At 27.6% G+C, this 19,028-nt stretch overlaps 1 protein-coding gene across 1 annotated transcript in view; it reads left to right on the forward strand.

Annotated features, from left to right (window-relative positions):
* Positions 1–19,028, forward strand: part of LOC109605236 (carbonic anhydrase-related protein 10) — a 178,174-nt gene that overhangs the window by 117,955 nt on the left and 41,191 nt on the right. Inside the window, exons 5-6 of the mRNA XM_049970166.1 lie at positions 3,433–3,528; positions 5,975–6,041. Of these exons, the coding sequence (XP_049826123.1) occupies positions 3,433–3,528; positions 5,975–6,041 (163 nt within the window). The remainder of the gene's footprint in view (positions 1–3,432; positions 3,529–5,974; positions 6,042–19,028) is intronic.

Here is a 19,028-nt window from a genome sequence, read left to right on the forward strand (position 1 = left end):
ACTGAAATGAAAATATTTTTTAAATATAGATAAGAAAATTACATAGTTTCGTATATTATTCCAAGATAGGGAAAGTGGTTAGGTCGTCAGTTTATACGTGCGATCCGAGCCAGTAAAAAATCAATTGGACCAGATTCTAGCGTGGACCTAAGCAATTTTTCTAATATATAAAATCCCTCCGAATCTGTGTATGTATGCGTCATAAAATTATATGCCCCTTCTTTTATGGGACCACGGGGAATATCGAGTGTTTGCATATACTTATAGCCAGGCATGTAAATATTTGGACGGACTTTATCACGCTTAATGCTAATTCCGGAGGAAACTCATACAAAACTACAATATTTTGGAATTAGGATAATTTATAAATTTAAATGTTCAATTGGCAATAACGTTTCCACTTTAATAATAATTGAACGAATCGTGGGGTCAGGAATTCAAGGTAGACAATTTTTTAATTGATGATGGTCAAAATCTGGTTGATGACCACAGGAAACAGAGGAATGATCAAATCAAAACATTAAGTCAAGAAATAGATAGAAGATATCATTTCAGTGAGTCAGTTTATTGACTTTAGTGGTGGAAAAATTAAATTCACATTTATTCCTACTGAATGAGAAAATGTGATGAAGATTTGGAGGAAGACCATCTTCAATTGTTATTATGATTAGGCCAAAAAATAGATGGATGGTAACATTTCAGTGACTCGCATTTATAATTACTGAATGAGGAGATGAGATGAAGAATCGAAGGAAGATCATCATCATCATCATCACCTTTTCAAGACATATTGATCCAGCTTACCTTGAGAAATTAATAAGACTATCCAAGTCTTGAAATAAAAGATACCTAAAATTAATTACAAGAATTACTTTTATAATTTAATAAATTGTTCCTTAAATGTATCCTATCGAAGTAATTAATAATAATGGTTTTACTTGTGGAAAAGTAAAAGATGTTGCACACTGAACCAAACTTCAGTTTTATCTAGACATGTAACTGGAGGTAGAAATAGAATCATTTTTAGTTTCAAAACACCAAATAAAACAAACAATATATAAAAACACATATATTTACTGGTATCTTGTATCATGTATTTAATCTACTCTTTTAGTTTCTGAATCATATTTTGAATGTGGGAAAATCTGTCGACGATTCATAGTACATTCCGGGTTGGGTCCTATGTTTCGTCTCAAAAATGGCAGCTGATGTCTTGTATGATTTACAAAATCCATCCAGCTTTCCATAGGTGGTTGATGAGGGCCCCCAGGCCTTCCTTGAAATGGAAAGCATGGTGATACCTAAAATAAATTTCAGGAATTTGTAATCTAATAAAAATAGTTTAAAAATTTTACCTGGTATGAACTGTAAGCTATTAAGCTCGTATATATGACCCTTCTAACCTTCCTTATCATTTTGCCAAAACAAAGGACTGCAGTTAATATTTATACCAAAACTTGTTCACACGACACCAACAACCTGATAAACCTCGCTTAATGTACTGATAACAATTTATTCTTGTAAACATTTATTGCACCTAATTGAACGCATTTAATTATGATATAATTCACCTAAAATATTATCTGGCCGAAAACAACCATTCGAAAGATATGATTGATTGCGGAACGATCTTAAACAAAAGAATTAATTTAATAATAAGCTTAATGGAAACTAATTACTCGAGATCCCATTCTGAAATATTCCCATAATCAAATTAAAATTCTTGATTAATTAACGCCCACGAGTTTTGTATAGGGCCGGCCCGCCGCATACTTATTTAGCGAAGTGACTTGTCTATTTTTCGGCGAACAGTGAATCGGATGTTTCTTTCAAAACGCGGCCACAAAAGAAAGATTTCGTACCCGCGGTTTCCATTAGCGCAAAAACGAATGGCGGTTTAACAATGGCGGAATTATGCTTTCATTAACCTGAAATTACATATACGGACTGATAAAATTACCTTCGTTAGATGCGTAAACTTTGGTAATTAAAAAGTGGGGCCTTCGTCAATTTGTCTCTCTGGCGAAGTTGAATAATTAATCTTTGGAGGCTGTTTGATCTTTTGTCAAGCTATATTTACACAAGCTGGCGAGGTTTTTTCTTTGTCAAGTTTAATGAGCAATATAATTTTATTGGGAGTATTAACATCAAGCATAAACTGAAATTTCAAAGTAATTTAGTTGAATAAAGCAATTTTGTAGGTTGATAATCGTACTGAATAAACACGCCCCTTTTATTGCGCAATGATTTCTGCGCAACTGTAGCTACTGCCAACTTAAATTTTTTTTAAACGTAATGTAAATAGTGGTTTAATGTAATTAGATTTTAAATAAATACATTTTACTTGGGTGCTAATACAAATTTTACTATTAAAGCAATAAATATTGTTGTAGGACAAATTAAATTTCCAATATCGAAGTAGTCGATGTTCCGTGCTTTTGGTAGGAAGATGTATTTGAAAGGGGGACCTAAGCCTCCATTCGTCTTGACGAGGTCTCTCGAAATACTATACGACTTATTGAATTTCTTGAAAAGTCAGCCTGATGGACTGGGATATGTATCTATTCTGTGTTATTACTTTATTCCCATCGATTTAGTTTTCCTTTTTGCGTGGCGCAGTCGTTCTGTACATATATATTCTGTTCAACCGCTTTGAGACATTCGAACAACTACACATAAATATTAAAATCGTCCCGGAATATCTGCTATAAAGCAATTTTAGAATAATTTCATTTTATACTTAGCTCCAAATCTGGTCGGAATATTTTCAATTTGACGGCACTCAAGCAATCATTTTTCATAAAGCGTCCTTATTTATGTTGCAACGTTTCATATACTTACTACTCGGTGCAAAATGAATATTTTTCAAAAATATTGACAATTCACGTCTACATTCACAATTTACAACGGTGCATATTTTATCTCTTAACGTTCCATTAAAAATTTGAATAATTCACTGAATGAAAATTAACTAAGGTGTCAGTACTTTTTTTCATTTTCTGTTCCATTAATATAATTAATCTTTGAAACATCAAAGGTAATTAATTTATTCATAAAATCCCGGAGCTGGAAAATAATATTTAAATTCGATAATTAAATGTATCAATAATTTACGTTTCTAAACCACGTTTTAATTTTTACAACAAATATTTTATGATTGAAAATGTTTTCAATAATAAAACAAGCTCTTTAATTAAAACAGGCCTTTTTGTATTTTTATAAATTTACTGAAACAAATAATTTGCTTTTATTAAAATTATGGTAATAAATTTATTAAATGCGGTGTAATTTAGTTAACTGAATTTTATATAAATCAACAATATACAAATAGGTTGTGGCTAATGAATTAAATAAATAATTTTGTAAAATTATATTTTCAATTAACATATTTATTAACAGAGTTGTTAATTTATAAATGAATTTTTTTTTCAGATCCAACTTTATGGTTTTAACAAGGAATTGTATCACAACATGACGGAAGCACAACATAAGTCACAAGGAATTGTAGCGATATCACTGATGGTTCAGGTAAGATACGCCCTTTTTGTTGCGCAGTCGTTTCTGCCCCCACGTAACTATTTGTGACTTATATTAACTATACTTATATATTTTAATAATTTTTCTGTTTGAAATGAAGAAAGCCAAGTTATCAGACGGGATAGGAATTTGAAAGATTTATTAAAAAGAAATATCTTTTGCCAGATAAAACTTAAACTTAATATTAAATATGATTTAGTTTAATATTTGAATTTAATGTAAATAGCTGGTCTTGGCTTTCAATTTTATAAACAAGAGTACAACGAAGTTGAAAGTGGTATAATTAAACCACGCCTCTTTTGTTGCGCATTCGTTCCTGCGCATAAGTGACTATTTGTGACTTCTTAACTTACTACTTACTTATTTTAATAACGTTTCTTTGTGAAATGTAAAAATAATACAATCAAACAAAAATGGAATTTGAAAGAGTTTACCATTTATTAAAATGAAATAACTTTTGCTAGAAATATAATAAATTTAATATTAGATATGATTTAATTCAATATTTGAATTTAATTTGAAAAAAAAATGTACAGCCTCTGAGACTTATCAAAATAAAAATAAAAATTATTTATTATTTAAAGTTTTATTATAAAAGTAAATTGTATAAACAAGAGTTCACCTCAATTGAAAGTGAGTAACAGACACGCCCCTTTTACTGCGCAGTCGTTTCTGCGCACAGTTTACTATTTATGACTTATACTGACTCTATTTATGTATTTTAATAATGTCTCTAAATGAAATGGAATATTAACGAAGTTTATAAAATATGTTTCCTTTTAAACCACAACAATCCGTTCCTGTCCGTAACATAACATTTAATGAGGGAATCCCGATAAAAAAGATGATTAAAAACTGTATTATTAAAATTTCATCTCCCGCATCCGTATGATTAATTCACGCAACACGGGTAAAAAAATGGGGCAGGGCACACAACAAGAACGCAGACTTACATTTTACACTCGGCATTGTAAAACAAAACGCGCCTTTTTATAACCGACGTCCCGTCAGGGATAAAGGAAAAAGTAAATCGTTATCCCTTCACCCTCGATTTATTATTAAAACAGGCCCTGTTGCCGACGGCCCATCCTAATCGCGTGACAACACTCGTTTCTAAATTCCTCGCGCCGTCTCACGTGTCACGGCATCAAACCACTTCGCCGTCCGAAAAAATATAAGTGAGTTGTTGAATTTTCCCTTCATCCCCCATTCGACTTCGTTTTGTTTCAAACTTGACAGGGTTCGACTTCCGAGTTGTGTGTGTGTGTGCGAATTCTTCGGCCCGTTTACGAAACGGCCCAATTTAAATAAATCCACCGATGATGCGGATATTAAAGTGGAGGAATTCGCGTTGCGCACGTTTGCGGTGCGCTGGCGGATATTTCGTTTTTGGGACCGCGTAAACTACGTCCGGTCCGAATGAACGTTTTTAGCGTCGCCCCCATAAAAAGCAAATGTTTCGAAATAAACACTTTCGTAGTGGTGTAATGCGCGCAATTTGCCGAAATTATTAGTTAATATCCGTCGCACCGGTCGAAAAATATTGCCCTCGATGGTGGCGATATCATTTTGTCCGGTGTCGGTTTTCGGTCGTCCTAATCACTTTTGTCTGTTTGGAAATGTTCATTAAATTTATTTGACATTTGTTCTTGCTAATTGCGTACACACTAAAAATGCTATAAAATACTTAATATTATATTATTTGAGATTACTAGAACATGTTTTATAAAAAGTAATTGTAAATTGAAAATGGTTCATCAGGGACACGCCCCTTTTGTTGCGCAGTCGTTTCTGCGCTCACGTGACTATTTGTGCAGTGGCTTCTGCGCATACGTGACCATTCACGACTGTACTTAGGTATTTTATTAACGTTTATAATTATAAAAGTCACGTTTGTGAATAATGAGTATTATTTCTTTCGAACAGTTTTTTACTTGTCAGTCATCTCCAGCATTAAAAAAAAATAATTATTTGAAGTATAAATATTCTGTCTGAAGTAACAAAAACGTTTAAACTAGTTAAAAGTGAACAAACAGAAAAATAATTTAGGAGTTTTCAATTCTTTACTATCATTAAAATGTTTTCACCAAAAATTAAATTTAATGATTATTAAATTTGTTGTAAATAGTTACAAAAAATGAGTGAAGTAATAGAAAATAAAAATAATTTTAAAAAAGTTGTCATTTGCTAAAAAACTTAAAATAACTTTTGTTGAAGTAGAATGGTGAATGATTGAAATAAATTTAAAGAGAAAAAGACACTTCAATATTTACCCAACTTTTTGTACAAGGACATTTAAATTATTATTTGTATATTATTGTGGAGAGTATTCTGATATTCCGAACTTAAATGTAATCAAAGAAATAACCCAATATAAAAAATGTTTCAATTTATTAAATTTTAAAGAACTTTTGCTACAATAAGCTTTTATTTACAGATTGGAGACACGCCAAATCCGGAATTAAGGATTATAACGAGCGTGTTCAACAAAGTTCAATACAAAGGTAAGTCTTTAATGTTGCGTATTTGATGCGGAAATGGGCCATGTAGATTTTCTTGATGTTATTATTGGCCCTAATTGAGTTCCTCTTTGGAATTATTATAATTCGGAACATTGTCCATGTTGAAAAGTTCCAGTTTCATTAGAGCAAAGAAAAAAGTTTCACATCAAAAGGGACAAACTCAAGATTCATCGGCAAAAGCCGGATCATTAAAACTTTATAATTATGGGGAATATTGAAAATGTAACATGTTGTGATGGGAAATTTAAATAATCTTTTGATTCGATAACCATTAAAATCAAAGCAGGGATTGTATTATTATTTATATATTGTAATTTAATTAATTTGTTTACTTTTCGTAAAACGATTTATCCACATTTTCTCATTTTACGTAAAATTTACAATTATTTTTTCAACTTTTTTTTTTTGACGAACATAATTAACATTATTTTTGTATTATTATTAAAATTCTAATTATTATTATCTGTTTGTTGTCGATTTTTATATTTTTTATACTTATTTGTTTTATCTATTTGCGTACTACACATTCTATTAAACAAAAACCGTTCAAAATTTAATTTTCCGTATTCTAAATAATCCTTTTACTATTTTTTAATAAAGTCAAAAGCAAATATTTTGTTCATCTCCTGAAATTTTTTAATCTGAAATATTTTCAGTATGTTGTCTGTTTCAGCAACTTTATTAAATATATGCAAATTTTGAATATTTTTAGTAAAAACATATTTCATATATGTATTAAAATATGAAATCAAATTATTTTTTACATTTGGGACAGAATTGTAGTTAAAATATTTTTTTATTAAAAAAATAAAATTGTTACTCCAAAAATATTTTATTATTTCATAATCTTTTAAATAAAATCAAATTAACAAAATTTGGAATATTTTTTGTAAAAATGTGTAATGTTTATTGATGTATGGAATATTTTCAGTAAATTCACTATTTCAGCAAGTTTATTAAATATATTCATTAAATATATTAAAATATGGATTCAAATTAATTTTTTACATTTAGGATTGAATTTTAGCCCATTAAAATATTTTCTTATTTAAAAAACATTAAAACTATTGTTCTAAAAATATTTTACAAATTCTTAATATTTTAAATAAAAGTAAATGTACAGAATTTGAATATTTTTTATAAAAGTAAATATTAATTTTGATGTTACTGTAAAATTCTGTATTTTCAGTAAATTCACTGCTTCAGCAATTTTATTAAATATGTGCATTAAATCAAGAAATTAAATTTAATCAGACTCTTTTACAAACAAGAAGAAACATATCAAACACTTTTCAGATGATTACGAAATGCGATTGGCCAACTGGAAAAAACCAAATGAAAATATAATAAGACCGTCGGTTTCGTTAATGACCAGAAAGTTTTACTTTACCATATCAAAAGCGACATACTCCAAATGCATTTGTAAAAGCTCCGATCATTAAAACTTTATAATTTACGTAGTAGAATATTGGATATCATTATGTGTTACGGTGGAGTTTATAATAAGATAAAAAATCAGGGGGGGTATTGTTACATAGGGGCAACCTCGTTAGTAATGTGAAATGTATGGTGGATTGAGTTCCACGGTTTCACATGCTACACTTTGTTAAATCCCAGTACGCTTTTCGGCGTTTTAATGCGGCCAAATTTCGAATGGTAAAAGCTAAAAATTTATTATTTTACGTATGCGAGGTATTTTAATTATTCCGGGTGGTCAATGTTAATCCTATACGGGATAATTTACGAAACGAATTTAATTTGTGATCATCAATTTGTTGAAATATTACAGGAAATTAATTTTTATTGATTCCACTTTTGTGGTACATATTCGGAATAATTTATGATTATGGAATTGGTTCGTTAAAAGTAGTTTTGAGTGATTGAAATTGGTGTAAATATTTTGAATGGATTTAAAAAAAACTATTATATAGCTGCCCGAATAACTTCTGAAGCTCGATCAATTTATCTCATTCCCTAAATTATTTTCCAACGATTTTAATTTTCCAAATACATTCTGTGCAGATGAATCGAATATTTTGCACATATTGGAATATTAATTCAACCAGCAAAGTAATTAAATTTACTTGAATTGCATCGGTCTATTATCGAATATTCCACTGTGGAATTTAGAGATTTATTAGCAAAATGAAGCTATTGTTAAAATCATTTAGAGCTGAAATTCAGATTTAATGGTGGTTTCACGTATTTCCCCAAACCGATACATTACCAAAACAGGTAATATAGTGTTTTCCACTAAAAAAGTTTGATATTTTGTTGATAAATTGCTTTTTAATGTATGTAAACGGACTATTTATCACGCGGGGGTTGCTTAGATTTAAAACGGGTTACAAAACGGAATTGATTCCGTTATTTATCTTTATTTAATTTAAAGAGCCACCGGAGAACATTAAAGATAAAGTAAAAGCGGCGAAACGGGGTTTTGTTGGGAATCCGCCATGATCTATTAAAAGTCCATTAGCGGGTCGGTTTCCGGCAAGAAGGCGGCCCATGACAGAAACAACCGTCACCCGAAACAATTATCAGAAGCCTCCCCACATTTATCAAAGTGCATTTCTATCATCGGCGTAGGAGGGGGCTCCCTAGCTTCCGGCCGGTCCTCGAGGCGCATTCCATTTTCGGGTCGCCGCCACCGCCGCCCGTTTCCATAAACCATAATTAATAACAAACAAAACAATAACGATTCATTTAACTTGCGGCTTTCGAACATCGATATCTCCACGCTTGTACCGTTGCCAATTGCTCCGGCAACTTGTGAAACTCCATAAATCCCACGGATTACGGTAGCGCCTAATGATGGCTTAATTGTTACGAAAAAAAATTGGTTCCTTAACGAATGTCAATAGATAAATCGCCTGGATTTGTCTCTAATTGTATTACTTGTTATATAAACATATATTTTATTTTTCTGCCGTCTTATTTATAATAATATTTTAGACTAGTTATTTAGTATCATACTCCAAGAAAGCACCCAACCTCTAATAATTAATTTTTATTATTTTCTGAAAACGATAAAAATCAAAGTATACTTCTTTATTTAAAAATAGGTTTTAATTTATAATTGTTGTAAAAAAATTAATATAATCAACTTATTCTTAAAATTTGTTTAATAGTAACTAATTATTGGATTGGTTGCGCATTCGCCATTTTTAACAACGGTTGTAAAAATGGTGGATGCGAAACAAAATACTTAATTAAAATATTCAAATGAATTAAGATAAGTTATTTGAAAACATAAAATTAATTGCCTTTTGGATGTAGTTGTAATTATACAATATGTTTGCGCATTCACGATGTTTAAACATTTATTAAACATCAAAATCATATTTTTTTATAGTATTTTAAAGGTTACTTTACTGATTAATTAAAAAAATTTAAATAGTACCTGTGAAAAATGGATCTAGCAGTGAATAAAATAAATTACTTTTAATGTAATCAACTTATTCTTAGAATTTGTTTAATAGTAACTAATTATTGGATTTGTCGCGCATTCACCATTTTTTACAACAGTTGTAAAAATGGTGGATGCGAAATAAAAAACTTAATTAAAATATTCAAATGAATTAGGCTAAGATATTTGAAAACATAAAATTAATTCCCTTTTGGATGTAGTTATAATTATACAATTTATTTGCGCTTTTGCGATGTTTAAACATTTATTAAACATTAAAAACATATTTTTTATAGTATTTTAAAGGTTACTTTACTTATTAATTAAAAAAAATTAAATAGTACCTGTTAAAAATGGTTCTAACAGTGGATAAAATAAATTACTTTTAATATAATTAACTAATTCTTATAATTTGTTTAATACTAGCTAATTATTGGCCATTTTTAACAGCAGTTGTAAAAATGGTGTATGCGAAACAAAAAACTTAATTAAAATATTCAAACGAATTAGGATAAGATATTTCAATACATAAAATTAATTCCCTTTTGGATGTAGTTGTAATTATATAATATGTTTGCGCATTCACGATGTTTAAACATTTATTAAATATCAAAATCATATTGTTTATAGTATTTTAAAGGTTACTTTACTGATTAATTGAAAAAATTTAAATAGTACTTGCCAAAAATGGATCTAACAGTATATAAAATAAATTATGTTTAATATAATCAACTTATTCTTAGAATTTGTTTAATAGTAACTAATTATTATTGGATTGGTTGCGCATTTGCCATTTTTAACAACAGTTGCAGAAATAGTGGATGAGAAACAAAAAGCTTAATTAAAATATTCAGATGAATTAGGATAAGATATTTGAAAACATAAAACATAAACAATGTTTTAATATTTATTTAAACAACAAAATCATATTGTTTAAATTTTTTTAAAGGTTAGTTTACTAATTAACTGAAAAAATTTAAATAGTACCTGTTAAAAATGGATCAGTGGATAAAATAAATTATGTTTAATAGAAACAACTTCTCTTAGAATTTGTTTAATATTAATTAATTACACTCAAAATCCGGGTTTGAATTTCATTTTGGTTCAAATTCACTCAAATTAGAAGTCGCTTCACATCCTCTAAGTTATTCGGATGGTAAGGATGGCCCTTTAAACGTTTCCCAAGAATGTCCCAGATATGTTCTATAGGGATAAGGTCTGGACTGCGAGCTGGCCAGGTCATAGCATTAATCCCAACATCAGCAAGATAATATCGGAAAACATGGACTGTACGTGGTCGTGCATTATCATGCGTTGGTAAAAAATTTTGACCTAGAATGTTCAAAATGTAACTAACGCTCAGTATTGAGGTAAAATTTATTTACAATAAAATTTATTTACAATACTATAGATGGTGCGTTAATTTCTTGGAAGAGTGTATATGGTAAATGTCAAACACAGCCTAAAACCTTTTGTTATAAAGTTTTGTTACATAGAGTTGGAACGTTTACAGTTTTGAAACCACAATTAAATGATTGTATACCAATATTTAAAAAATATTCTATCAATTACAATTTGTAGAAAATAAAATAAACTTATTTTGAAAATTTATTACACCTGTTGACCTTATTTTGCCGCAAATTCAGGACGCCCCTCATTGATTTAACGATCCGGCATCGATATCAGTACGTCCGAAACCGACGCGAAAATTATTAAGAGAGGTGGTGACGAACCGGCGCGTCGCCGGAACGGGAAATGCTGATGCATATTTAATAGATTTCGGTTTCATTATGTCGAAAGTGGCACCGAAGCCGGCACCGACACGCGAACGCATCCAAAATGCCGTGACGTGAGTGTGTCGGGGACGTCCGACCCGTTCGAGAGACGGTGGCGTGACCGAAAAGATCGCCCTCCACTCTAATTAACGATAAATCACTACGTGCCATTACTTATGATAATTGTGTCACCGGGACTCGCCGGTCCGATAAATTTTAGACGCCGCGGCCTGCACGAAAACCGACCCTGTTTCTTTTTATGTACGGGGTTATCGGTTATTATTTACCCCTCCTCTTATATCCATTCTATTATGAGAGATACAAACAACAACAATTAAATAGATTTGTAAAAGTATTTCTGAATTTTTATGAAGCCAGGAGTGTTTACTTTTTTTAATCCGTCTCTCTGAATATTATTATATTTCTATATCCATTGTTTAAATTAATTGTCATTTAATCTAACAACAAATTATTTCATATTGAACCAAAGATATTGTTATATTTATAATAAAAAGTTTGAGAAGAGAATTTGCTGCGAGAAAACAAAACATTTATTTATAATTTAAGAACAACTTTATATCAAGTTTATATTTCTATTGTTTTAAATAATTATCACTTAATGTAGTTACAATTTATCTCACAATATTAAACCAAATATATATTTATAAAAAAATACAAGATATAAAAAAGCAAAACTTTTATATATAATTTATAAAAAACTTTAGTTTATATGTCCATTGTTTTAAATAATTAACACTTAATATGACTTCAAGTTATTTCAGATTAGTATACCAAATACATTGTACAAACAAAAGATTATTTATAATTTATTGAAACTTTAAATGTATATTTTTCTTGATCTAACTAATTTTTACTAAATACAGATTAATTCATTCACTTTATTTACAATTTATATGAATTTTAAATTAAAAAAATATTTACAACATTAAGTTAATATGTTAATTGCTTATACAATTACCGTTATTTAATATCATTTTCAAAGTAATGCTATAAAATACACAATACATTTTTAAAATGGAATAAAATGTTAAATATGTCACATAATACTATTATATATTGGTATTATTTTAATAATAAACGTTGACAGTGTTAAAATATTCAGTAATGGGAAATTGCAATTGGACCTAATTTAATTACATCAATTTTAAATTTATATTTCAATAGGTTCAAAGCGTCGAATTCGACGTGTTAACAAAATGAAATTCAGCTGAAAAATTTCAAGTGTAGATTATCAGATGAACGAGATGAATTATTGTAATATCTAGCTTATGCAGTTAAATGATTGCCCATGTTCATTTTAATTATTATTTTATATAATTATTTTAATAATGTGAAGGTTCAACTAATCCGTATATTTATACAGCAATAATATGACGCTTCGTTTAATGTTTCATTAATAAAATCTACTATTTTCTTTTTTATTTTAGTGTTCGTTTTAATAAATAGTGTTTCGAAAATAGTTTGGGGGCTTTGGTGTTTATTTTTATGCGATAAAACTATAAAATCCAATTAAACTAAAAGAACTTTTATTTTCCGTGTGTCAGGCAACAAAGCAGCAGAGAAAAATATAAAAACCGCATTTTCACCGTGTAGAGGATATATTATTCCGGATAAACGGTTATCCGGGTCCCGTGCAGCATAATAAATATTGCAAATGCATTTCGCCATCCCCCGGAACGTATGCGTGTGTTTGTACCATTTACATTTTTGTTGATACGTTTTCGTTACATGAAAAATTGATTTTTGCTAAATGCCGACGGTCATTACCGGGAGCGCCGATTAATTTCCAATGGAAAAGTGCCGTTGTGCCGGAAAAATGATGGTTTTCGTAGTTGCAACCACGATCCGTTGCTGAAATGTCCGTAATTGCGGGTTGCTTCGTTTTTTCAATGCGTCTCACTAAAAGATAATCACAGAGAAAAGGTACCCAGTTACTGATTACATTTTGACAACCCTATTATTCATTTTGAGAGAAAAAAATGTTATTAAATAAACACACTAAAAGAAAATTATAAATTTTATATTTTATAGTAAAGTTTTAAATTTGTTACAATAAGTACAAGAATATTTTTTGTTCAGTAATAAAGAATAAATATAAAATATAAAAAAAATCTAATAAGGGGAAATTGTGAGCGTTTGATTTTTTTACAATATCCACTCTGTATGTACCTAACTTATTCATTCTAATATTTGGAAACAAATTAACGAATCAAAAATAATTGGGTTTAAATATAACCATTTCATTTTCAATTTCAAAATTACAAAATTGGTGTCACTTCCGATGAAACCGAAAATAAAATTCTATTCAAAATATTCTGTTTGAAAACAGATTTTAATTCTAGACACATAACTAGGTACCCAAACAAATTTTATTGAATGTCATTTGATAATACTATTAAGAATATTTAATTTAAGAAGAGAAATTTTTATTTAAAATAAATAAAAATAATTTTGGGAAATTTAACTTTAAAAATTATTTATCTTGATTTTTCTCAAATTTTTTGATAACATTTTTTCAACCTGTCAAAACAATAAAAAATTTTAGGGTGGTTTTGACTGACATTTGTGTTTGACATATTTTAACAAAAATTATAATAAATATTTGGGAAAAAATTGTTAACAATAGATATAGAATATTGTATTGGTATTTTTCTTCTAAATTAGAATTATTTTATATGAATATATGTATTCTGTCCCACTAAAAACAAATAAGTCTCTTCTTAAAATAAAACATTTTAATTTTAAGAACTCAACTCTAAAAGAAAGAAATTATATTAATTCTCATTTGACAATATATTATTCAAAATATTAAATTTAAATAGAAAATTTTGTATTTAAAATGAACAGCAAGTAATTTTGAGAAATTTAATTTTGAAAATTGTTTATTTGTTGTTTTAAATTTCCAAAAATTATCATTTTATGTGATTATACCTAAAAATCAAAATTTTAGGGCGTTTTTGACTGATATTTTTATTTGGCATATTTTAACAAAAATATAATGAGTATGTAATTTGAAAATTTTAACTTAAATATGTATTGTATATGTAAAATATGGTATTGACATTTTACTTTCAATTTTATGAATTATTTAATGTGAATACATACAGTCCCGTTAGAAATGTTTATTTATTATTCGTCTAATTTAACCTGATTTTTCTCAATTTTTTTTAATAATTAAACGTAATCGTTTAATTACGTTTCAAATTCTTCAAATTCCAAAATAAACCCACACCATGCAACAAACGTAATAACAAAATTTTAATGAGTTTCCATATATATTTGAAAAATCATTTAACTTTATTTGTATATTAAAAAGAGATTTCAAAAAAATACTGAAACTTTGTAGTAAAATAGTAAAAAAGCACAGTTCAAATTCGTTAAATTTTAATAAAATTTTAATTTTAATAAATTCGGATAAAAAAATACCGTATAACGATTTCCAATCTTGAAACAACACATCGCAATTACATAAAAATATAAAATCAGGGCAACACAGGACCGGTCGATTCGAAATGGCAAAGGTCAACCGAAACTTTTCCGTCCAATCGACCAGACAACAATTTTTCTTCATCCGACAGACCCAAATCTCGGCAACATGAAGACGTGAGTGGGTTAATCACGCGTGCCGTTTTACGCCCCACTAAAAAATGAACGCGGCCAAGGGAGGATAAGCGGAACACACAAATAATCGTGTGTTTCGTTTTTTTTTCTATCCGACGGCGTATCGTGCACACATCTTGAATGCGGCGCCGCGACGGCTCACATGCATATCTTTTAATTCCGTTTGCGGCGCGAATTGTCGGGAACGGGTGTGTTTTTTTCTGCGTTGTCGTTAGGACGCGGATGAAAAATGGTGCCGAATTCCGGGACCGAGGTGGTTGTTTATTGGTGGGCTAAGAGCGTTTCGCTATCTGCGCCCAGCAATGGTATGATTTACCGTGATTGTGTGCCGATATAGACGCCGCGACGCCGCATAAACTCCGGATAACGGGAGCGCGATTTATGGACGAGGGCCCAGCAAAATAAACCCCCGCTTTTAATTATCATCGGCGCTCGAATTAAATAAAACAACTTCGCGTACGGTTAACAGCAGGATTGTTTTGTCTGTCCGCGATATATTTTTCACCGATACGAAGCTTGTTCTTTCTCTGTAATCAATTAAATGCTTTTTTATTTCAATAGCACATTTTTATTATGGTTTTAAAACATTGTTTTGATCAAATATTAGAAATATATTAGATAATCATAAATTAATTATTGTGTAATTAGATAAGCAATTAAAAATTTATGAAATGTTAATGTCATTTCTGAATTCTTTTCAAATAAATCTTATATTATTTTTTTATTTAATTTTAAGTACATTAAATTTTTAACATTCATATATTTTATTTCTTATTTTGTTAAATATGAATACTTTTTTCTAAACCCCCGTGATACAAATTGTGTTTTAAAATTTTCTTCAATATAGTTTTTTACTGATTTAATTTCATCCGTTTCTAAACATTATTCAATTTTAAACTTTTAAAAACAATTATATTGAATCAAAACAATAGAAGAAACTTTTTTAAATAAAATTATATTCGGTAATTAAAAACGCTTTTAAACTTATAATTTTTACAACTTATTTTATAAAATATTCTAACTAAATATAATTTTTTACAATTTTACTTTAGATTTTTTTCTCATAATTATAAAAATAAACTTTTTTTAAATGAAGGTGTTTATAGAAATTATAAACTTCTATATAATATGCATTTTTATAACTTCATATAATGCAAATTATTGCTTTTTAAGATTATAATTTCTTAACTATTTTTACACAACTTTCGGAAACTTTTTATAACCTAATCTAAATTAAAAAAAAATGCAGTTTTCATTTTGTTTTAATTTAAAATATTTATTTCATTTAAAAATAATAAAATTCCGCCAAAGTAATAAAAAAAACGTTTATTTTTTATATGAAGTTGTACATAAAAAATATGACTTTATATAGAAATTATAACTATAGAATCTAAAGTTAAAATAGTTTTTACAATTTTCATTTTACCTTAATTTAAAATATTTATTTAATTTTAAAATATATTAACTTCTTTTTACTCTATTTATTCTCTAATTGAATTTCTACATGGAAATTTAAATTTCTTAAGACATACAGATTTTTTTTATAAAATATATATATTTTTTAAAATAATAAGATGCAATCAAAATTTTAGAAAAAAAACGTTTATTTTTTAAATGAAATTCTAAAGTTTATAGAATTTAAACTAAATATAATTTCTAGTGGTTTCATTTTGCCTTAATTTAAATTTCTTTTAACATTTATAATTTATTTAAAAATATGTATATTCTTCAATATGATACAAATTTTTATATTATAAAATTCGAGGTTTTCAGAAGTTTTTAAAATATAAACTTAATACAGCTTTTTTACAGTTTTCATTTGAAATGTTTATTTAATTTAATAATATATTATTTTTAAAATTTTGGAAATAATGAGTTTTAGTGAAAATATTAGAAAAAAAATTAAAAGAAGTACATGACAATTATAAAATTTATAAAAAAAATTTTTTTAACAATTTTGTATGTATATTATTTTGTATTTACATATTTAATACACAAAATTTTGATAGATTTGATTTACTTAATTAAGAATATAAATTTGAATAAAAATAATTATTTAAAAAAATTTTTGTGTTTTAAATAAATAAATTTTGATTTTCTTTCACATTTTTCTTTATTTTTTTAATTCGATTCAATTAAAATAATTTACAAATTTATTCTTATTATTTTATTATTTTTTTGGAATATGACTTTCTAACATTTTTGTTACTTTTAGATAAAATTTAGAAAAATGTAAATATTAAAAGTATAAATTAATTAAATTAATTATTATTAATTAAATTTTATTAAATTTAGTTATATAAAAACGTCCTAATATTTAAATTAATTTATTTTGTTTAAGAAAATAAATCTTTTCTTTATTGACATAAAATTTTTTTTAATTAATTTTATCATATAATTTTAATTTAGAATTCATTTTAAATAAGAAATATTAAATTTTATTGAATATTATTTTTCTAAGAAAATCAAATAATTTTCATTAAACAAATAAGTTTTGTATTACAATGTCTTTTTTGGGAAATAAATTTTGAATATAGTTATTAACATAAAAAATTTAATTAATCATATAATTTCTTTTATTATATTTCTATAATTTTTCAATTCAATAAAAGTAATTTACACGATTCTCAATTTATTATTATTTAAGTATCACTTAACTTATAACTTATTTTTTATATTTTTGCACTGATTAGATGCAAAGGATAACAATATTCAAGAGTTTCAGTTCTACTAAAAGTAGTTAATTCTATTATTATTGTAACACAATCCATAGAACAAACGAAACAATTTCCTAGATAAAGGATAAATATCAATAGAAGTGGTCCAAAATTGACACCCATAATCCAATAAATAGACGTACAGATCATAACTGAACCGAAATGTGCTCTAGCGAGTACGAGTATCGGTATCAAATGCGGACATAGAAGTGATCCGACACGATGCATCGCGATGCCGGGGCCCGGAACATCCACATTACAAAGTCGCCATTAATTTACATTATTGAATTCGGTCTGTGTGCATATCTACATATGGAAATCGACTACTTGAAGCGGATTGATGCCACCGCATTTCCTATGATTCCGAAACGAGATATTATTAAACAAACCGTGAACAAGCAATCGACGTGCAACTAATCCGCATTTACACCACGGCCGACTTCTAACCGCAACGTTAATACCGAATTTAATAACTTTATCTTGTATTTCCAATTTGTAGCAACAATCGCTTTGGTAATTGATTCGATTGTGGGAATTATCGAAATTAATTTGCGGGCCCGGCCCACCGGATAAACGGATTCCGGTGTGCGCGATGCGTTGCAACAATTATAATTGTTTAAGACTGGACGGAGATTCGTTTTCATTTTTGTCGGGAACCTGAAATGGGTTTTTAATCGGCTTCACCATCGTTAATCCAAAAAAAAATTATAAACACTACGGTTTTTGTTAAAAATGTTTGTAAAAATACTTTATTTATTCAGAAATAAAATAAGAAATCCAAAATTCATACAACAAAACATAAAAATTAGGATAGCCAAAAAAAAATAAATGAAAAATCTGCATAAAAACGCCAAAAATCAATTGAACCTTTTTTTAATTTTGAATATATTTAGGAATTATATTATTTTGAATAGTTAATAGTTTATAATTAATATATTTCTTAAACTTAATAAATTTTGGATTAACTGATGAAAACTTGTTTAGCTCACAAAAATATTTTGAAAAATTAATAGAAGTATTTATTATTTGATTAATTAAATTAATCTACAAATCTATTTAAAATTTATTTCGTCAGAAAAATAAATTAATAAAATATTTTTTAACATTTTTGAATTAAAATTGATTAATTAAATTTTTGATATTAATAAATAAATTCAAAATTTATTTCCTTAGAAGAAATAAATTAATATTAAAAATTCAATTTAAACTCTTGAATACATTTATTGTCTATATTTTTTTAAAATTTTAACTAAACGTAGCAAAAATGAAAAAAAAAAACAAATTCCAGTTAATTACTTTAATTGAATCGAATTGAAAAATTATAGAAAAAAAAAGATAAATTTAAATATAACTTGAATGAATATATTTTATTTTCAACTTCCATTGTTTAATAAATAATTTGTGCTTTGGCTGTTAACCATTAATT

This window comes from Aethina tumida, chromosome 7 (genome assembly GCF_024364675.1).
Source record: "Aethina tumida isolate Nest 87 chromosome 7, icAetTumi1.1, whole genome shotgun sequence".
In the NCBI taxonomy this organism is placed as follows: Eukaryota; Metazoa; Arthropoda; class Insecta; order Coleoptera; family Nitidulidae; genus Aethina; species Aethina tumida.